The 22,463-nt window shown below is 45.2% G+C and overlaps 1 protein-coding gene across 1 annotated transcript in view; it reads left to right on the plus strand.

The window, feature by feature from the left end:
* Positions 1–22,463, plus strand: part of PRKCQ (protein kinase C theta) — a 116,229-nt gene that overhangs the window by 7,706 nt on the left and 86,060 nt on the right. Inside the window, exons 3-10 of the mRNA XM_004712624.4 lie at positions 1,534–1,696; positions 3,017–3,048; positions 3,144–3,229; positions 5,831–5,960; positions 13,419–13,528; positions 14,255–14,372; positions 16,668–16,828; positions 20,467–20,640. Of these exons, the coding sequence (XP_004712681.2) occupies positions 1,534–1,696; positions 3,017–3,048; positions 3,144–3,229; positions 5,831–5,960; positions 13,419–13,528; positions 14,255–14,372; positions 16,668–16,828; positions 20,467–20,640 (974 nt within the window). The remainder of the gene's footprint in view (positions 1–1,533; positions 1,697–3,016; positions 3,049–3,143; positions 3,230–5,830; positions 5,961–13,418; positions 13,529–14,254; positions 14,373–16,667; positions 16,829–20,466; positions 20,641–22,463) is intronic.

Raw genomic sequence — 22,463 nt, forward strand, 5'->3', positions numbered from 1 at the left:
GAGACTGGTCCCTCCTAATAACTTGTCCAAAGTCCATAAGATAAAGTCTCACCATCCTCACTTCTAAGGGATACTCTGGCAGTTCTTCTTCCAACACAGCTTTTTTTATTTTGTGGAAGTCTGTGGTATATTTCATCTTCTTTGCCCACATTATGAATCAAACGCATCAATGCCTCCTGGCTTTTCTTTATTCATTGCTACATTTCACAGGCATATGAAAGAATTGAAAATACCAGGACTCAGGCCAGGTGCGTTTTCGTTTCCAAGTCACAGCTTTGCTTTTAAACACTTGAAAAACATCTTTTGCAATTGAGTTGTCCTTGGTCATATTGTTTGATTTCCTGACTGTTGTTTCTATAGTCATTGATTGGGGATCCAAGTAATATAAAATTATTGACTTCAGTCTTTCCTCTGTTTATCATGATGCTGCTTCTTGGTCTAACTGTGAGGATTTGTGTTTCTTCGTGTGGAGGTATAGTGCATACTGACGGCTGTAGTCTTTGATCTTCATCAGTGAATGTTTGCAGTACTCTTTATTTCGATGTTTGGTCATCTTTGTATTGTGGATTGTTAATGAGTCCTCTTCCGATCCTGATGCCTGCCACGTGCGTAATATAGTCCAGCTTCTCAGAGTATTTGTTTGAATAAGTGTGGTGAAAAATACAACCCTGACACACACTTTTACTGATTTTAAACCAGGCAGTATTTCTTGGTTGTTTGAACAGCTGCCTCTTGGTCTATGTACAGGTTCTGCATGAGCACAAGTAGGTGTTCTGAAATTCCTCTCCTTAAAATGTTACATATAATTTGAATTTATATACTTGGTAAAATGCAGACAAATATCTTTCTAGTATTCTCTGCATTCTGCCAATACCTACCCAACATTAGCAATGATATAATTTACTTCATGTACTCTTCTGAATAAGGCTTGAATTTCTGATAACTCCATGTTGATGTACTCTTGCAATTGTTTTAAAACTGTCTTCATCAAACTTTGAAATGGGTGCGATATTAATAATATTGATGGATTATTTTCATATTCTGGTGCACCATCTGTCTTTGAAATGGGCACTCCAGTCGTTTGGCCAGGTAGCTGACTTCCAATTTGGTTGCTGAGACATCTCAATTGGTAGTCCATGAGTTGTTCCATTTATTTTCTTTAAACCTCATGCTTTTGTGTTTCTAGATATAAAAGAAATAAAATAATCTAAAGAGTCTCCAAGTTATTAAAATTATGATTCTGGGAGTTATACTCCTGGAATTCATTATCTTTATTTTAATGGCGATCATATTTTTATTATTTGATTGTCATTTTCCATGTTCTCTTAATCTTGGAACAATAGACTCCATGATTATAGCATTGTGGGGAAAAGCTCAATATTTTGTCAGCTGGACCAATGCCTAGGATTGGAATGTTCTAAGTACTTGGTGCTTGCCCACTTCCTTGTCCTTGAGCATCCCAATCTGCCCCCGTCCAGCTGTGACAGGCAGCATCGCAACACCTCCCTTTATCTTCTCTTCCTTTCCTTACAGACACGAGGAACCTGAGTGAATTGGAGACGGAAGGCTTCTTTGCTCTACATCAACGCCGAGGAGCCATCAAGCAGGCCAAAGTCCACCATGTCAAGTGTCATGAGTTCACTGCCACCTTCTTCCCACAACCCACTTTCTGCTCTGTTTGCCATGAGTTTGTCTGGTACAGTAATTTGACATTTCAAGCTTCAGGTTATGCATTTTGTTGCATGCTCTTCACCCGACAGACCTGACCCAACTCATTCCATGGGTATACGTATTGCAGGAGAGTGTTCCGGGACCACGCCTCCATTGGGAAAGCTTTAAAGGGATGTCCTTTGATCAAAGGCTTTTATCTTCTGACTCCTGTAGAATAGAAATGCTGGGAAAAGGTCAGAGAGCCTTGGTTTCTGATGGAAGGGGAGGCTGCTGGGGGTGAGAGGGTAGGAAGGGACGGCCGAGGGAAGCGTCATTATTGTCAATACAGTGTAACAGTATTCCACAGACCAACTTTACTGGTACTTCTCGATGCAATAGGAAGCACTTTCCCATGGGCTTCAATGTTCATGAGCCTCTTGGGCATCTTAACAGCCTTCAAACAGAGATTGGATTAAGCCTCAGTAAGCACATAGCAGAGGTTATGGGAGAGTGGGGACTAGAAATGACTCTCATTTCCAGTTCTTGGATTCCTCGCCTCTTGATGGGATGCTCTTCCCTTTGGGTTACGGCCGAGTTCGAAACGAGCATCAGCAGTTCACTCCTGCTATTGAGAGAGAAAGTCGACTATGGGAGCATTTTCATCAGGCTGTGTGTACTGGAGGCCTGGACACCCATTCCTTTCTAATAATGGGTGCTACTCAGGAACTGGGTGCAGATATCCTCAGACACTGAGGGAGAGGACAGAAACAAGCTCACAGCTGGCACTGTTCATCCCGAGTCAGCCTCAGGAGACCATGAGTTTTAAGGGGTGCTGCTGCTGCTGATGGTGTCAGGTACCCTCCAGTCAGCTCCAACCTGTAACAACCTGAAATAGAACAGAATAGACCCGTGTCTGCAGTTCTGCACCATGTTCGCGATGGTGGTTATGTGTGAGCCCGTTGGTGCAGCCACTGTGCCAATCCATCTGATCAAGGCCCTCCCACTGTTTCGCTGCCCCTCAGCTTGACCAAGCAGGGTGTCCTTTTGAAGGGAAGGGAATAGCAATCTGCTTCTAGGAGACCAGGCTTCCTTTTCTGCCGGGCATTTTTAATGTCTGTATATTTGTTTGGGAAACACTCACATGAAAAGGAAACCCCTGCTCCCCATTATCTAATTCTCCTCATTTTAACAAAGAAGCTTAGAATCAAAACCCCAGGCTAACACTCTTGCTAACCTATACCCTGGGGCTGCTGGTGTCACCATGCCCTGGGATGGTGGGAAGTTTCCAGATCTGCTCACCTTGTAAATGCCCCTGGTGTCGCTCTGTTTGTAACACCCAAGTGAATCACTGTGTGCTCTATTGCAGGGGTCTGAACAAGCAGGGTTACCAGTGCCGGCGTAAGTCAGAAGGCTTTTTATTGTATTACCGCTGCTCTTTTCGTTCTGCTGTTTCCTAAAACTGCACGTCTTAGGCTGTGTTTCTTTCTTCCCAGAATGCAACGCAGCAATCCACAAGAAGTGTATTGACAAAGTCATAGCTAAGTGCACAGGATCCGCTGTCAATAGTCGGGAAACCATGGTAGGTCCTTAAGATGTCTCTCGTTGTCTTAAATGTGATGGCTGTGCCTTACTGTTCGCTGATGGTCTTGACTCGTGGCTGAACTTGAATCCGTTTCCAGAGGAAAATCTCTCTCCTTGAAACCGTGTCTTCTTCAAGAACGAATGTTACACGTTTAATCCAAGCTTGGAATTAACTACAGAAAGCACAGTGCAGGATTTCAATAATGGTACTAATAATGGAAGCTTGGCTCTGAGATGAATTAGATGAAGGCTAACACTGCAGCTTCTCCAACTAGAAACCACCACCACGACCACCCCCTGAAGACAGCAACAACAACAACAACAAAGCAAGCATGTTGCCACCCAGTCTATTCAAACTCAGAACGTTCCTCTCGGAGAGAGCAGACCTGCCCGCCGAGGCTTCCATCACAGGGAGCGGACAAGGCCTCTTTGCTGTGCACACTTCTCAGATGAGTGGTGTGCTTTAAAATGTCTGCAGAGGGTATAGGCTTAACTAAATAAACTCTTTTATACTGCACAAAAATACCTGTGCTCTTACTAGGACCCAATTGTACCAGTAGTATGAACACACGCACACGCACGCACGCAGTGATGTTTGATTTAAAGAGCAACTAACACTTAGGAAAACTCTTCTTTTGAATTCCACATTGTCGCTGTCACTAGTATTCCTCTTGTCTCATCTCTCCTTGTCCCCCATAATTAAGTTGTTTGTTTCATTTCTGAAATACTGTAAGGATCAGTTTTGGGGTTATTGCAAAAGGTTTGCTATCAAATACTAGAGCTTGGCTATTTGAACCCACCCAGCAGCACGGTGGGGATTTGCTTCCATAAAGATGAAAAACCAGGAACCCCTGTGGGATCACGGGCCACCATGAGTCAGCATTGACTCAGTGGCAAGGGGTAGGCAGGAAAGTGTGATAGCCGAACTCAACGGGCTAGCCGGCTTTTCCGGGTCTCTCACGTGTTCTACCTTTGACAGATTTCCATCTTGCCATTTTCCTGTTGCTCTCTGAGTTCTAATAGTGATAAGATGCTCTCTCTCTCTCTCTCCCTTCTCTGCCATGTTTTTACCTTACACTGGTGTTTGCAGACTGGTTCCACTGGATAAAGAGAAACAGAACTTGTTAGAGAAATCAGGCTCTAATTCTGACTGCCAGGCTAAGAAATAGAGAAGTCGGTTCACTAAATTGCTGTGGGATGAAGGCAGGTGTCTTGTTGCCCTCTCCATGCTTAATTTCCCCACCTCTCAAATGAGGCTGTGTTTGAGGCTACTTCTAATGGGCTATTGTGTGAGGATTATATGAGCCATCAGATCCCTATGAGATAGCACGTGTGACACATCCGTGCACAGCACTGGGCAGGAACTGTTGCCGTCTCGGTTTGAGCATAATAGGTGTGAAAATGCTTTGAGAACTGCTCATACAAATAAAGCCATAGCAATAGTTCCTCTTGAGAAGGGAATCTTTAATGTCTTCCAAAGGTCACTGTATTAGTTCAGGGCTTAAGGAAGAAAGGAAATATTTATATTAAAGCAAGAAGGGAAGAACGCTGTTTGCTTAGCTTCCATTTAAATAAATAGCCCTAGTCCTCTCTTCCTAAAATCTTAACCCTTCTTTGCTAAGATCTGAGACTGCATCTGAGACCGGATTACATGACATGTGCATATTGCCAGTTGTCATTTAGCTGGAAGAGCTCCTTTGGACTGCCTTCTTTGGACCTGGGTCACAGGGGCATATTCACTGGGCTGCTAAATACAAGGTTGGCCATTCAAACCCACCAACTGCTCCGAGGGAGAAAGAAGAGGCTCCCTGAGCCTATAAAGATTTCTGTCTCAGAAACCCTCTATAAAGTCGCTGAGACCTAGAACGGACTCGATGGCAATGGGTCTGGTGTGGTCGTCATGCTTGACAAACAACATCCAGACCTCCATACAGGGCCGCTATGAGTTAAGAATTGGCTCAAATAGGCAAAGGCATTGGGCAAAGGTAATGGGTGTATCACTTGGAAAGCAAACATTATTGTCGAAGATATAGCCGGTTCCAGGGACTGACTTATTTTAAATGCTTGTTATTCAGACGACGGTTGCCATTCTTCAAGTCTCTAAATGGTGTGTCCTTCAAGCCCAAAGTCAGCATTTGTCTGAACCCCCGGTCCCTCCTTTTGAAAAGGACCTTGTCACAGATGTCCAAGGGTCTGAGAACAACTGGAAGAAAGTGTTGACCATGGGTGTTTAGGGCACTTGGAATGCTAACCTTGGAGGACAGCCTTTGTTTAATCCATCTGTCGGAACATCAGTGGCAACCAGAATATATTTTAAAACATAAAGGAGTCTGCAGAGTGCTTCTCACTGGGTCTATTTCGATTTTGAAAATGAATTCCAGATAATTTTCTGGTAGGCAACCAAGCCTCCGTCCTGAATGCTTTGTGATCTGTGTTGATCTGATCATGTTTTGTCCCCAATTTATGTAATGAAAAGAAAATGCACATACCATTTAAAAGAGAGAGAGAGAGAAATCTTGTTATGCTAATGTGTCTGCTAAGCCATCCAGGCAGGGAACTCAGGGCCACATTGAACAATCACATTGTCCCTTTCTTTCAGTTCCACAAGGAGCGGTTCAAAATCGACATGCCGCATCGATTTAAAGTCTACAATTACAAGAGCCCAACGTTCTGTGAGCACTGTGGGACCCTGTTGTGGGGACTGGCGAGGCAAGGGCTGAAGTGTGACGGTGAGTCTGCGCAGTGTGACGAGGCCACTGGCCCCATGGCGGAGTCATGTCTGGGGAGGAAATTCACAACCTCACTGAGGGCTCAGGGAGAAGATTGCAGGGTATCTTCAACCAGCCCAGCCATCCCCCGTCACCTTGAGGGAGCTCTTCCTGGACCAGCAAGCATTCACTCTTCTTTTCCTCCCACCTCACAGTACCCTCATACTCTCTCTCTCCTTTTAGAAAAGTGCACACAAGTTCAGGTTAAAGAGGTCAAGTCTCCTGGCCCATTGCCTCTCGGTGATACCATCGCCCTGGGGGTAGGGGGGAAAAACACAAGACAGCATTTCTCCTGGGACCCGGCTCCTTGGCCAGGAATCCCAGTTCACTCTGCCCAGAGCTGCTGTCTCCTGTTTGCTCTAGGCCTGCCCTCTCACCATACTGGCACATCTGGCTGGCCTGTGTCCTTGCTGTGCTCCATTGCACGAAAGACAAATCCTAGGTGTTTTGTTTCTGAGTCCAACCAAACAACAAGCCCTGCACAGTGACTTGACTGCTGGTCCCACGCAAAGCAGCTACTCCTGTGGTTTCATGTTGAGAACCCATCCCAGACAGCACATCCCAGACTCGGGGTCCAGGCAATGGCACGGTCCAGCTCAGCAAGCTGTTCTCCTCCTCTGTTCTTTCCTCTGTGGCCCAGGGTTAGAGCAGCACCCCTGCCTGCCTTTCCTCACTGGTGAACTGATTCAGAAAAGAGAAAGGTGCCCTGGATATAAAACTCCGTTGCTAAGGCAACTTTTGAAACCGGGATGCTGTAAAGCCAGGTCTCTGGCCTAGGGAGGGGAAAAGCCAAAGGAGAAGGGATCTGACAAAGTCCCCGTGTGCTTGGATTAGGGAGCCAGGGCAGGGATGGGGTCAGGATAGCATATTCATAAAAAGAGGGCATCTCCCTGCTGCAAAAACCTTTTAATAAAAAACAGTTAGAATGAACCCTACGTCATTTTCTTGTCTCTTTGAGGCCCTCTTTGAGTTTGTCTCTGACAATGATTATATGTCTTATCCTTAAAGTGATAACTTGGGCTGATTTAGGTGGAGGATTATTTTATATTTTAAGCTGTCTCCTCTCCCTCATCCCAACTGCTTTCACACCTCTGGTGTTGCCTGGAGCCGCATCTTAATGGAAGCTGAAAGGGTTAGGTTTTGAAATCATTCCCTAAAGCGAGAATCACAGACCATCCAAATTGACCTTGACAGTTCCTTCGTTGCCCGCAAATACAGCTTCAGCTTTTTTTCTCTTTTCATCTGTTCACGAGCATCAGGCACGTGACTGGGCAAGGATAGGAATCGCTGAGTGACACAATAAGTTAACAGCTGGCAGTGCAGATCCACCTGGGACCACCTCAGAAGAAAAATGTGGTAATCTACGTCCAAAACAACTCAGTCCTTGAAAACCCTCCCGTTCATTCTGAACCCATCTGTCCTGACACATAAGTCGGAGTTGATGTACAACTGTTTTGGTTTGGGTCTTTATTATACCGTATGCAATAAAGAGCTCAGAGTCTGAATCGAATTTCAGAGTTTGTATACAAGGAAAGGGAAACATCAGTCATCGAAGTCTCCTCCCCTCTGCCTGTCTGATTCTTCATGGTTTCTCTTCCCGAGAGCCCCGACTCCCACTCGCTGAGGTCTGACTCTGCCTATTTACAGCTTAGAACTTCCACAGGGTTCCACAGCTCACGGGCCCTGCTGGGTTCTATTCTATTTTTGTTAACATTCTCCCTTTCCCATTCCATTCCCTTTTCTTCCACCACCTTCATTTCAAGTCTCTTCCTCCCTTTTTCTTGTGTCCCCTGTTCCTCCCCTGTTGTCCCTCTCCTTTTCCTTCCCCAGCTCGCTAGTGGGTCTCGCCCCCTGCTTCCTCCCCGCCAGCTCTGTTCACACCTAGATGCCTTTGCCCGCATCTCTTGTTCCCTATCCTTGCGTCCCTTCTGCTCCTCCCTCTTTGCCCCCCTCTCTTTTTGAATCTTGCCCTCTCCTAAACCTTCTTCTGATGTAGGGGCCCCTCCAGTCCCCACACTGCCTTCCCTCCTCCTTAGAATCCCTATGAAAATAGTCATCGAAAGGGACCTTTTACATTCAAGGAGATCATGCAGCCACCTGATAGGTTAGTAACAAAGACCTAAGCGCTCAGCTGCTTAGCACAAAGGTTGAAGTGATCTTCTTCCAGAAAAATTACAGCCCAGAAAAAGCCCTATAGGCTGTCACATGGGGCCTCGGCAAGTCAGAATTTTCTCAAATGCACCCAACCACAACAAGAAGGCATTAACTATCATGGTGGCGCTCCCCCACAACGGAGGGTCAGTGACAAGCCCAGGGCTGGCTACCATTGTAAGGAGCAAAGAGCGATCTCTGCTACACGAATCCTTTATTCTCTGAAAGGTTTTCCTTGTTTGTTTGCTTTTTCTGCCCCCTTGTGACTACTAACCACTAGTGGACTTTGGTCTCTTGGCCTTTGCCTATTTTCCAAAAACTAAACTCACTGTCCTTGACTCAATACTGAATCACAGTGACCCTGCAGGAAAGGGTAGAACTACCCATGTGGGTTTCTGAGGCTGGAACTCTTTATGGGAGTATAAAGCTTCATCTTTCTCCCACGGAGTGGCTGGTGGTTTCGAACTGCTTGCAGTTAGCAACCCAATGGGTCATCACTACACTACCAGGGCTCCTTTGCCTCTTTTAGATAGCTTGTTAAGTGGAATCAGACAGTATTTGTCCTTTTCTGTCTGGCTTATTCCACAAAGCATAATGTCTTCCAAGTTCCTCCAAGTATAGCCCGTATAAGATATTTGTTAGGTTTCTGGAGTCGGTAATACCTCTGTTCTTGGCTTCACATGATGAAAGAATTCATGCCTGTTTTGTAATCCAAGTGGGTTTTTATGAAGGACTGGACAAGTTTCAGGTTTTACAGTCTCAAAGAGGTTCACAACTGGACCCGAACAACCCCATGGAAAAGAACACCCACACATGTGGATCTCGGGTGGGGGGAGGGGGGGTCCTGGAGGCCAGAAGCCCAAAAACCCTAGAGGCTGAGAGCATGTGGCTAAGAGGCTATGGGCCCCAAGTAGGCCTAGAGTGGGGTTTGTGAGTCCACTCAGGGGAGAGAGAGCCTCCCCCTCTACCTGCCTCTGACCAGGAGCAGAGTAAGAGCTTCCCAGAGCATGCTCCCTGCCTTTATTCTAGCCCACCCCCTGGCTGGGGGAAGGCATGGTTGATGGTTGCTAGACCCCATTGGCTGAGTTAGGCCCACCTGTGTGATGTCATGAGCCTGGGCCTAGTTTGGCTTGCCCAGGTGTACCTTCCTGTCTTGGGGGCTTGAGTGTTAGCATACTCTGTTTGGGGTCTTCATAGGTGTCTAATAGGTTGCCTGATTTCTTTCCAACCTCCTCTGTGGGGTCCTTTTCAGGCATAGGAGAGACAACCTCTTGTCCCTAAGCTAGCTACCTAACATTTTAATTTCTTTATGACCAAATAATATTTCATAATATGAACTTGTCACGTTTTGTTGAGCCATTTATCCATTAATGGGCACGTTTGGCTATTGTGCATTGTTTAAAATTCTTAAACGTTATTATGCACTATCTGAGAAAGAGTGATCATCTTAAAATTAAAAGGGAAGGCTGTTAAAATTTCAACTAAATATTTTAATACAAAATTCAGTGTAAGAAGTAATGAACATGAAAGAGGTTTATTGAGCACCTACTTGATGCTTAGGACTAAGCTAAGACTTTTGTACACAAATGTGCTAATATGCATATACTACTATAACTGTGAGAGAAAGAGGAGCCTTCTCCTGTAAAGAGTTGGAGATCCACAGGGCCCTGCCCTATAGGGTCACGATGGGTCAGAATTGAATCCCTGGCAGTGAGTTTATTATGATGATGATGATAACTGTATAATTATCTATAGCTTTTGCTGCCTAATTTCATGATAAGAATTGTTACTTGTCTATTTTTGTTGAATCAAACCGTACTTGAGATCACAGTTCAGTCAGTGAGAGTTTGGAAATCGTGTCAGATCTCTTAGAACGTCTGTCTCTCTCTATGTAAGGATCAGATGAACACTGTAAATGAGTTAGTTCTTAAAATAACAAACAACCCACATGTCATCAAGTTTATTCCAAGGTGTGGCACCCCTATATCTGTTGGTGTAGACTATGCTCCATAGGATTTTTTTTGGGTGGGTGGGGGTTGTAAGTAAATCACCAGCCCTTTCTTCCAAGTCACCTCAGGGTAGACTGGACCTCTAACCTTTTTTTTTCCCCCAAGTTGTCCAATACATTGTGTGCCCCATCCAGAAACAACATTAGTCTTACAGCTGGCTGTTTTCAGGACTAATGAGTCAGAATCCTCCCCACTCTGGGCTGTTACGTTTTCCAGCTAGAAGCCCATTGTTTAGCTCAGGGCACTGGATTTGTAATCTGAAGCACAGAGTCCATGACCAGCTCAAGGGCACACGCGTCGTGTGCTAGCTGTAACCAGCCCTGCTCCCTGCGACGCCTGTGCTCTGACCTCAATAACTTGCTCCTCCCAGGTATTTCCCACTCCACTTCCTGTTCTTTTTTTACCTCCTTTGGTGAAATCTAGAGCAATAACTTATATGATTTAAAAAGATGAAAGAAAACTTCGGTTCTGTTATGAGCTTCTTCCAACAATTAAACGTGAATGTAATTGTGAATTTAAGCCATAATCTCTAATGTGCAGCAGATAGCTCCATCTCTATGATCTTTACCCTCTTAATTAGGACTCTAGTGGCCACTCCTGCCAGGAGCAAGCCCATCTAATCACAGTTGGGAGCCCCCGCCCTTCTGAAGGGGCCGGGAGGCCCGGTGGTATAGTGGTTAGCAGTTGGCTTTCCATCTAAAAGGTCCACAGTTTCAAACCATCAGGTGCTCCGAGGGAGAAAAATGGGTATGAGCATGCTCTGTTTGAGGTCTTTATAGGTTTCTAAATGGCTTGCCTGATTTCTTTCCAACCTCCTCTGTGGGGTCCTTTTCAGGCTTATGGGACTCTGCTCCCATAAAGAGTACTCCTTGCTAGCCCACTGATCTTATCAGGAGGTTGTATCTTTAAGGTGGGACAACTCCCCCTACTGCTTTCTTTTTGTGTATTTTTTGAGGAAGGAGGAGGAAACGAACCCAGTAAGATCATGGATGACCTGTCTCAACTATCAGCTGAAAACAGCCCTGCCTAGAGCAGTAAAGTGAACCGCTACAGAAAACGAGTGGCGCCACTGGTCACATGCGAGGGCGAGCGGTTACGATTTCTAGGCTTGTTCATGTTTCTGGTTCCAGATGAAGCCTGTTGTTCATGATAACAGTTCTCATGGCTTCGCTTTCCTTTTATATGAACTCCAATGACATTTGTTCCAGATGTGTTTCCTTCCAATTAAATATTTGAATAAATTTAGGGGTGGGGGTTGGGAAAGTTACAGTCTCAGAAACCCACAAGGGCAGTTTTTCCCTGTCCTATAGGGTCGCCATGAGTCAGAATTGATAGTGTGGAGCGAGACCCTTCCTGGAAACAGCCTTGTGTGTGCAACAGTGACATGCTCATCTGCTCACTGAAAGAATTGCAGTTCAAATCTCCCCTGTGACTCCATGGGAGAAAGACCTGGTGAAGCTCTCTCATAAAGATTATAGACAAGGAAACCTTTGGGAGAGTTATACTCCGTCATGTGAGGTCACTAGGAGTCAGAACCAACCACAACAACAACAACAACTCCTGTCACGACACCGATTTTGAGAGTCACATATACGGGTGCCAGAAAACTGGATCAAAACCTCCAACACCAGTTTTCAGGTGGCCACTACATGGGGAACCAGCCTCCCCATCATCAGATGGGTCCAAGGGGCAGTTGTGTAATTGAGGGGTAAATTAAAGAGACATCAGACAAGAGAGACAGCATGCAAAAGCTCACCTCCTCAGTCATGACTTCAGGAGCACGGTCCGAGCAGAGAGAGGGAGTAATGTAATCTCATAAGCTATGTCATCTCAGGCACGCAGGCCACGGTAAGCACATAGGTAACAGGAGGAGATTGTAGTAGGGGCACACATGTGTCTAGTTTCTTCCCCTTGTGAGGTCTAATGAGCGATCTTAGCTTTCTGCCCACTCGAGTCCCCGAGGCAGAACCAGTATAGCCTGACTTCTCATTGCCAAAGAGGAAGGACACAAGGGAAAAAAACCATCACTTAGAGAAAAAATAGCACAGCAAACGTTTCTCCACAACTAGAAAATGTAATCAATATTCCGGAGAGGTTATTTTGTTTGTTTCTAAGCAAGTCTTCATCACTGATAACACCCTTAAGGCATGGTGTCCCATCTCTGCAGAACAATCCCCACTAGCCTTTCTTCCTGTCGCTGTTTCATTCAACATCTTCTCTATCACACTGTTTGAAGGGCATTTGCTAGTAAGAGGAAAGAGATGCATGGACCTTAGGACAGTTAAGACAAGAGGGTCCTGGGGATAGTGACAAAATGAAGGGCAATAGGAGGAGATGAAAGTGGTGCTTTTTAGTCTTTCCAAGGGCTATTAGCACATTGAGAGAAACCATACCATGCCCAAACAAGCGTGGACTGCCAAAGGGTCTTTATTTACATATAAAACTACGTTATGAGATCCACAGGGAGTAAGGAGAAGAGTACACAGAGCTCTCTACTTAAATGTGCCTGCCTTTTCCAGTAATTCATTGTTCCACAAAAATGATTTTCTTCAATAGCCTCAAATAAATTTTAGAAATACTGATAGGATTCACTGGGCTTCAGGAGGTCACTGGGTCCCACCTATCTTCTCAACTGCTCTCTCAGGAGACTGCCATCAGCTGGCTCATTCTGACCATGCAGGGGTCATGCCTGTGCCCCCAACGTATCCCCACCCCTGAACACACACAAATGCACACAACCACCCTGAGTCCTCAATTTCACTTCTGATGTAGGCTGGTCATGCAGCGTCTGTTTGGAGGATCTGGAAGCTCCTTGAAGGCCGTTACTGAAAGGAAGCAGGCTGAGGTTTAGTGTACAGAGTGAAAGAAAAGCATCTTTCGATTCTAGCCTTTCAGGTTACTGCTAGAGAAAGCCAGGGCCACTCTTTCTCTTCTTCTCTGTCATCAGTGGTACAATCCAAACCCCTAGTGAGTCCAGACTCTCACTCCTACCAACAGGGCATGCTGGCTCTACCTCTAGAGAGAATCAGTTCTCGTGAACCTTGAGGACCGTGTGTGTGTGTGTGTGTGTGTGTGTGTGTGTGTGTGTGTTGCAGGGAAGAGACGGTGGATCACATAATGGCATCATAAAAGCACTGCCTTATTTTTCTTGTCTTCTGATGGGAAGATGGGGCTGGGGATTGTCCAGTTGATCCTTCTACACAATCAGAGGCCAAGACACTTGCTATTCTTGCTCACTGTGGTCCCTTCTTCCTTGTAGCATGTGGCATGAACGTGCATCACAAGTGCCAGACAAAGGTGGCCAACCTGTGTGGCATCAACCAGAAGCTAATGGCTGAAGCCCTGGCAATGATTGAGAGCACTCAACAGGTAGGAAAGACTTTTTGTTGACAAGGTCCTGGAAGTTCAACTCAAAAATAACCTCTTGAGTCTTTTTGCTCTTTGATCTTTCAAACAACATGAAATATGTTCTGAGAAATAGTCCTGCCTCCTGATTTTCATAGTCATACCTATAACCCTATTTGAGATATCTGTTTCTTTAGCGCATTTGTTCTGTATTTCCTTAAAATGTCTTACATTCTTCATGCAATAAGCAAGAACAAAAACAAATGAACTGCAATTTTTGTGGATTTACTACAAGTTTTATACCTACTCGATCTGATAGCCTGGTGTGGGATACAGGGGTACTTATTTAATAGATTCCATTGTAGAATACTCTGAGAACAGTGAGGCTTGGTCCAGGGCAGCTTTTGTCTTGCTATTTTCTAACTTTGCATTTGCTGGATGGTGAATTTCCATAGTTATGGACCATCTCTCTTTGAGAATTGACATTGCCTAGGCGGTCTATTTTTCCCATTAACTGTACATTTTTATATGTGATGGAGTGTGGTGGGAAGCATGGGAGAATACAGTTAACTTTTAGAAAGGTGTGAAGCTGGTGAATATACTGGATGGGAAATTCCGAAAGTGTGCTGAAAGGAAAGAAGCTTCGGTTGTCGCCCACACTCAAGAATGTAAGGTGACGCTTGTCCCTATGAACAGCAAGCTGAACTCTACATCCGCAGTGGGGAGACTGACTGTTTGTTTGTGATCTAGGCTCGCTGCTTACGAGATACTGAGCATATCTGCAGAGAAGGTCCAGTTGAAATTGGTCTCCCGCGTTCCACGAAAGATGAAACAAAGCTGCCATACTTACCAGCACCAGGGAAAAAAGGTAGTTGTCCGGATCCATGTCAGGAATTAATCTTTCTTAACTTTAATCTGAGTTCTCTTGATTTAAAATCCCAGGTGTCCCTGATCTGATGGGTGATACCGCACTATTTAAGAATGTCAGGCCCTGCCACCAGTGAAGAAGCTCATACTTCATAGAATTGAAAACAAAAACTACCCCTCATTAGGATACTTTTGTGATGGAAGAGGTCTGAAGGAACCAAGTTGAAAATTTTCTTGAGAATGTGATTTTCTATCACTGTTAAGTGGCTCTAAAGAAATGAGTCTATCATGTGATCAATGGTGGGGATATCATAGAAGATAGTCTTATTCTGCACCTTTGGGAATTTCTTTTGAAATTTAAGACTAGAAAGGATGAGGCCTTCAGGCCCCAAATCCATTTACATTTTATGACATTTTGGGGATTTATCTGGCCTACCCTCTGAAGGTCGTTTTTTGAAAGGGTATAACCACATGATGCTGGGTGCTGATCATTTCACATACATTTGAAAGCACTTATCTTCTTGGCTTTTTAAAGAAGACTATGAAAGAGATTCTAGAATAGTCCAATGATAATTAAAACGGTGCATGTCTAGACAACAGTTTGTTCTACTATGCATAGGGCTATACCATGAGTCAGAGTCAACGTAACAGCAGCTGATGAAAATCACAATATAAAAGGTTTGCACAACTCTTTGTGATGCCTTTGAGTCATTGAATTGTATGTCAAAACAGTGTGTGTGTGTGTGTGTGTGCACGTGCATGCACACACCTTGGTGGTATACCGGTTACGCACTGGCCTGCAATACAAATGGTCGATAGTTTGAAACTACCAGCAGCTAAGCAGCTCCAAGGGAGAAAGATGGGGTGTTCTACTCTGGTCAACAGTTACAGACTCCGAAATAAAGAGGATGCCATGAGTCTGCATGAATGGTGGTGATATAAATATATTTTTTATATATATATACACACACACATACACAGACTCGGAAATAAAGAGGATGCCATGAGTCTGCATGAATGGCGGTGATATAAATATATATGTTTATGTTTATCTCCCAGGGATTGCAAATAACGATCATGCTCTAAGAGGGTATGGACAAACCTAAACCCATTGTCATCTAGCTGCCTCTGACTCCTGGCACCCTTCAGCAGAGAGTACAACTGTCCCACGGGCTCCCAAGGCTATAATCTTTGTGGAAGTCTTTATGGGTCTTATAAGAGGACTAAGCACACAGGCCCTAATATGTTTTGCACTTCTGTTCTGGCTCAGAACAAGGAATAAATTGGCTTACAGGTTTTTGTAAAGGGCTTGGGGTAGATGGCGGGACTGTCTCCCAAAGAAAGCCTGCCTCCGAGCCGAGTGCAGTGGCGCGGGCTCTCACGGAAGGCTGGTGACTGATGCCATCAGCTCTTTCCCCTGGCGTCGCAGCAGAAGGCATGGGGACTGATGTCACTGTGACTGGAGCCGCATACATCATGGAGAGGATCATTGTTTCCTCAAATTTGGTGAAAATTTCCAATTTGTCCATGATCTGACATTCGAAGGGCTCACTGGTTTTATGTATATGATTTTGTACTGAGTGGAATATGTTTCTTTTACATTTTTTTTTTCAAACTTGTGATGAACATACAGGAAGCAGAACATTTGCCATCATGTTCTCGACATTCGTCACATGTCCAGTTCAGGGGCGCTAATTTATGTTCTTCGTGCTGCTCCACCGTCACCTTTCTATCCCCCAGTTTTTCCAAATGAAATATGTTCCTAAGTTGAGATTTTCCCCAATCTATTGACTAAACAAGGGGGCTTCAAAAAATTCAGGAAAAAAAATGGAATTAAAAGATCATTAGATTTTTCCACGAACTTTTGATACCTTTTTGTATAAAGAGAGGAGCCCTGGTAGCATAGGGGTTATGCACTATGCTACTAACTGCAAGGTCAACAGTTCAAAACCACCAGCCACTCCAAAGAAGAAAGACAGGGCTTTATAGAGTTACAACCCCAGAACTTCAGGGGGCACGTATACCTTGTGCTATACGGTCGATGTGAGGTGACTCAGCGGCAGAGAGTTTGTTTTTTTTGTATAAAGAGACATAGTCCTTACCCCAAATACCAGGCGGGCCACAACAGGCAGGAGATGCAGCCTCCTGCTGCCAGCCCACTCACCTCCCCTACACACCCGGCAGGATCAACAGAGCCCCAGAAGGGGAGGTAGAAGAGTTAGCCTGTGATCTGGGGGTCTAGAATGGCCCTCCGTGACTCCGTGTTTCCTTGTAACCATTGGCTTGTCCTTTTCAGAGCCCCAAGGAATCTCCTGGGATTCTCCAATGGACGGGATGGATAAAATGTGCCTACTTCCAGAACCTGAACTGAGCACAGAAAGACCATCTCTACATATCAAGCTGCAAATTGAGGATTTTATATTGCACAAAATGTTGGGGAAAGGAAGCTTTGGCAAGGTATGATACCATGGTCGTGAATCCTACCCACCAAATTCCAGACATGGAAAACCCAAACGCCTGGTCCTTGTGTGGTGTGTGGAGAGTGCATTGCTGAGTCTTTTAGGAGAGGGTAGGGAGATGATGGCGTAGCTGGGACCCAGAGGACTGTGGGCCAACAGCGGCTTGTGTCCATAAAGACGCTCTACCTTGAAGGGGTTTCGTCTCAACCTTTCTGAGTGGAATAGCAAGGTGCCTCAGCTACTTCCTAATTCACTTTCCTCTTTCCCCCTCCCTTGCTACTTTTTCAAACCCTCAAGTGGTGGTTCACTTTGTAGATGATTTCCCCCATTTCCTATCTTGAGAATCCTAGGGAAGTTTCTGGCGGAAATTCCCTTCTCGGAATTCTTCCTGCAGCACACTCATGCTGCGAGTGCTCTGTCCATCTCAGAGGCTAAAGGAAGGAGGGGGAGAAGGGGCGGGGCAGGGGAGAAGGAGAGGAGAGAGAAAAGGAAGAAGACGGTGTTTAAGAAATTATAATTCCACTTTCAGACTGCAGACAATTTTCAAGCTAGTGATGGCAAGGGTTGATGGTTAATTTTGTGTGTCAACCTGGGTAGGCGATGGTGTTCTGTTTGGTTAACTGTCAGATGTTGCTGTGGAAGTGATCTATAGGGTAAATACATCCATGTCTGTCTATCCATAAATACATATGAGTACATACTATTGATTCTGTTTCTCTGGAGCACCCTAGCTGGTACATCAAATATCTTCTCAGGGTATTTTAGATCGCTCAGTGGACTCTTAGGAAAGCTGATGTATGAGTTGTGATCCGGTTGTTTTATATACTTGTTTTATATACTTGGCTGCAACGCCTGAGGGAATTTTAGCCCAATGACTGCTCATGCAAAAAACCAGCACTGTACTCCACACCTGCTCACCAGACTTTGAAAATTTACCCACTTTATTTAATAATTAACTAAAATGCAGCTGAGCACCCACCATAACTGAATAGCAGTGCGTTCCACTTGGGAGCTTGGTTTCAACATCTTCGAGAAAAAGCCGCCTCTGCCCTGCGTACTGCTGCCGATCTCCATTCATTCTTATAGCTCATTTCCACAGTAATATTAACCATCACAGACCCATTTGGCGTTAATCTGAGCTTCCTAGGCAGTTTTAAAGCCAGTCCTCATTATAATTTAGCACCAATTAATGTGCAATTATAACCTGTTACCAAAAATTGAAAGCACATTAGATAGATAGAAATTGTCTTTTCAGGTTTTTAGTCTATGGCTGCTTTTAGGATGTTTTATTGAAAGAAGCAATTACCAAAAGAGGATTCTTAATTGTGAACGAAATGTTTATCTTTCCTTGTTCCCATGTGAATTTCTACATTTCCATAAGGTGGGTAAGAAAGAAGGCTTCCCCGGGCGACACAAATGGTTGGGTTCTTTACGACTTGCCTGAAGGTTGGAGGTTCAAACCCGCCCAGTGAAAGCTGCCTATCAGTCTGCTTGGAAACCATGGGGGGCCTAGTTCTACACTGACGTGTGGGTTTGTCAGCAGGCAGAGGTGACTCAACAACAACTAGCAATGACACCGAGGTTGGAAACCACGAGAAGGGTGTCACAATAGGAAGGATGTAGTTAAACCTAGAAGCCATAGGATCACCACAAGGGTCAACCAGGAACTTGGAGACTCTCTGCTCTCTGTCCAAGGAAGGATGATATCCTGACTGAGGCCAGGCCCCATGTCCCTGCACCCTGAGAGAGTTGGACAGTGTGGCCTGGAGAAAGCAGGAGAAAGCGTAAAAACAAAAATTAGACCACCCTGTTTCCCCATCTCACAATAAGAATCCATCAGTTGCTTTTGTTTTAGATTCTGTGGAGGAAGCATGGTTCTTAACAAAGTGGTAGCCTCTTTATCCCTGTTCTCAATCTGCTTTGATGCTCAAATTATAATCTGCACGTCACCCATCCATTTGACTGGATTCTCATCTAGATTATTTTAAGCCTAGACACATTCATTTTGGTCTTATTTTAACATGGTTGGCTTTCCGTGGAAGAAATAAATGACAAATGTTTTTAATAACTATCATTTGGAGAGCATGGTATCATTTGCAAATCACTTTCTCACATGCTATTAGATTTGACTCAGTCTTTTAAATTAGAGAACCAGTCATCATTATGTCAGGTGCAGGTTAGGAAGCAAAGCCCCAGAAGGTTAATTGACTTGTTGGGATTCCCGCAGCTCCTCGCTGGCTATGAGAGGAGACTGGAGCTGGAATTATCTGTCTCCAAATGCCATGTCCTTGCATCTGTCTGCCCTCTGCTCCTACATCATGTGCAAAAGCAACGTTGTTGAAACTCTCGTGTAAGATTCATGGAATCAAATGGAAAGAGTACATTTTGAAATCTCTCAGCCACGAAGTAGCTCCATCTTTTTGAGCATGGACCTCACTTCTCTGACCTCTGTTTTCTTCTCTAGAAAACAAGTATGTGACTCTGTCTTGCAGAGTGTTGTGAGGGGACATTAAATTAGCTAGCATGTGCAAGTATGTAGCAGAATGCTTGACACCCTGGAGGAGCTGAAAAGGTGACTCCGTGCCGTCAGGTAAAGTGGCGTTCATGCATTAAGTCCATAACCAAAGCCATTTGCCGTCACTGTCTCATAGCGACCCCATATGTATCAGAGAAGAGCTGTGATCCATTAGGTTTGCAATGGCACATGTCTCTGAAAGGCATTCGTTGCCAGGCCTTTTGACAAGGTCGCTCTGAGTGGACTGGAACCACTGACCTTCTGACTTGCACCAAAACAGGTTGCACCAATTAGGTATTACTTGACGTCCCTAAGTAGAACTCTATTGCCAATGTAGGCCCATTTTTGCCTTGAAAACCTGGGTAAAACTGAAGAACTCTTTTATGCTCAGCAGGAAAGTTTCCAGTGCCCCCCCCACACCCCCCGCAATGTCCTCCTCCCCATCACCTTGCCTCTTGTTGGAATGAATGCTTTGATTCTGTGAATTATTCAAGACCCTGGGCAGTCAGGCCATGCAATTTGAACTGGAATTGGTCAGATCCAGGCATCCGTGGTTGTAATGCCCTTCACCTTCTTGCACTTGGCAGATGTTGCCTTTGGTACAAGATGAAGGTTGGTCACTCCCCACCCCCCTGTGTTGAGCCCATTTCTCCAACAGCATGTGCTCACACTTTGTGTCTCTGGGGCACCTGTTGCTGGTGCTCCCAGTATTTCTAACCTTTTCATGATGCTCCTGCACTCTCCTACGTCACTCGCCTACGGTGTCAGGTCAACAAAACTTTTGCAAGGTCTGGGAAGACGCAAGCTTTGTGCCACTGGTCTTATGGCCACATCCACGTTCTTGTGGTGGTCCAAAACAGAACTCACCATCTCCCCAAGGCGTGCCTCCCCCTGGAGTCACCCATCCCACTGAGTAGTGGTTTGGGGGAACCCCTTGAAAGGTACCAATAGAGAGTATGGCCCTGGGAGGTAGTGTTCTAACCCCATGAGTCACTATGCTTTGACTGAGTCTCGAAGGCGACGGGCAGAATGAAGATAAGGGAGTAGAGGAGCCCTCTCTCCTTCGAGTGCAACTCACACATTCTAAAACAAAACACCCTAATTCTTCCCCTTTCTTCTAGGTCTTCCTAGCAGAGTTCAAGAAAACCAACCAGGTTTTTGCAATAAAAGCCTTAAAGAAAGATGTGGTCTTGATGGACGACGATGTGGAGTGTACGATGGTGGAGAAGAGAGTCCTCTCGCTGGCCTGGGAGCATCCGTTTTTAACGCACATGTTTTGTACATTCCAGACCAAGGTATGGCTTCTGCTCAGAGAACCCTGTCCTTCTCCTCTGCCCTCTCCCTTCTCGCCTGTTTGTTGTGGTGCCCTCCTTTGGAGACGTGGGGTATTGTCTGTGTTTAGCTTTCAGGACACTTCCTCCCTTGGCTAAACAAGCTGCATCTCTTCTAAGCGCGAGTGAAATGTTACATAGGAGCGTTCATGCGTGACGGGGATGTGTTTGCCTGTTTGCTTTCTTGGGAGAATTTGGTTTCACATGGCAATCATTAGGTTTAACGAAGCAGTCTGTGACTTGTTTGGCAAAATCTTGGTGCTTGGGGAAGTAAGGGGGAAGTAAGGGTCGTGGCCATGCTCTTCCTGGGGTTTTTTGACGGGTCTACATGTGTTTGAAGAAAACCTATTTTCCTACTCAGTATTGGGAAATAGGTGGACATGCATGTGCGGTGTTAAACACCACTGCCCTCGGTTTGATTCTAACCCATAGGTTTCCGAGACAGTAATCTTTACGGGAGCAGATAGCTTCGTCTCTGAACCACTGACCTTGCAATTAGCAACCCAATGCCCAACCACAACGTCAAGTTTTTCTTGATACCGCAGGCAGAAAGGCAGCCCTGGGTGGTGTGTCTAGTAAGCGTTGGCCTGCTAAGTTCAACGTCATCATTTCAAGTCTACCAGCCACCCCAAGGAGAAATAGGAGGCTTTCGGCTCCCGTGAAGATGTATAGGCTTGGAATTCCATGGCAGTGGGTTGGTTTTGTGGTTTGTGTGTATGTGCGGTCTGACTTTGTATTGATCAGCCCTGCCTCTGCGGGAGGCCCGGGGCAGGAAATGGGCAGCGGGGCTCCACCTGCCATTCGGCACCCTGCTGCTTCACTGATACAATCCTGTCAGTAGACTCTCCTGCTTGGAGACGGGACAATCTCTTGTTTCCTTGAAACAAAACAAAAAAAAGTACTTCTTTTCTTTAAAAAATTATTCAGACTCACTTTAGGAAAATGCCTATAGGCTAAAGCAACACATAATTTATGACCATGCTATTTTGAAGTTTATCCTTCTGGAATGCCCAGCCAGTGAACTTCTAAACAAAAATAGCATTCCATTATACACACCTGAAACTTGGCGACTGTAACACTGATTTCTCTACAGGCCCCCCACATCTGTGCAGACTCTTCTACAACAGGACTCTTCAAAGGGAGAACGTGGTGTTGTCCTAATTAATGTTCTCTTTTTCACCTCTCTGGGTTCTAATATCCACTGCAGTAGCTACACAGAACTCACAAAGTTCATGATTACAGGGTGTATTAAGGAAGTTAACAAGTTGGAATGTCAGTGAGAAATGCTCAGGTTGGAATTGTTTATCAAGACATGTTACACAGTTCTTTCGGGTCTGCTGATAAATGGTGAAAGGGACATACACTCCACTGTTAGCCTCAATTTGAAGGCATGCAGCTCTGTGAGTCAGCAGATCCAGCTCCCTGAATTAAGAGCCCAGAGGCACCCCACTCTGGTAAGCCTCAGCCCAAAGGCACTCAGCCGCCCTTCCTTGGGTCAGCAAGCCCTGCTTCCCTAATTAAGTTCCAAGAGGCACCCCATTCTGCACAAAAGCACTCAGCTTGCCTTGCTCTGTGGCTTAGAAAATCCATCAGTGTGTTCCCTGCTCTGGCTCCTGGATCTACTGATGCTCCTCTGATGTTATATTCTTCTGGATCCAGGAGGTTCACTGAGCAGGGATCTCGAGTCCAGAGGATGCTCTCCACTTCTGGATCTTGCTGGTAATGAGATCCCGCCTCCTACTTCTCAGTGGGCTCATTTGATGTGCAGTAGGGTGGCACTCCAGGAA

Source organism: Echinops telfairi, unplaced genomic scaffold, assembly GCF_000313985.2.
Source record: "Echinops telfairi isolate 266 unplaced genomic scaffold, ASM31398v2 ScPeMD7_7473;HRSCAF=8511, whole genome shotgun sequence".
Lineage (NCBI taxonomy): Eukaryota > Metazoa > Chordata > Mammalia > Afrosoricida > Tenrecidae > Echinops > Echinops telfairi.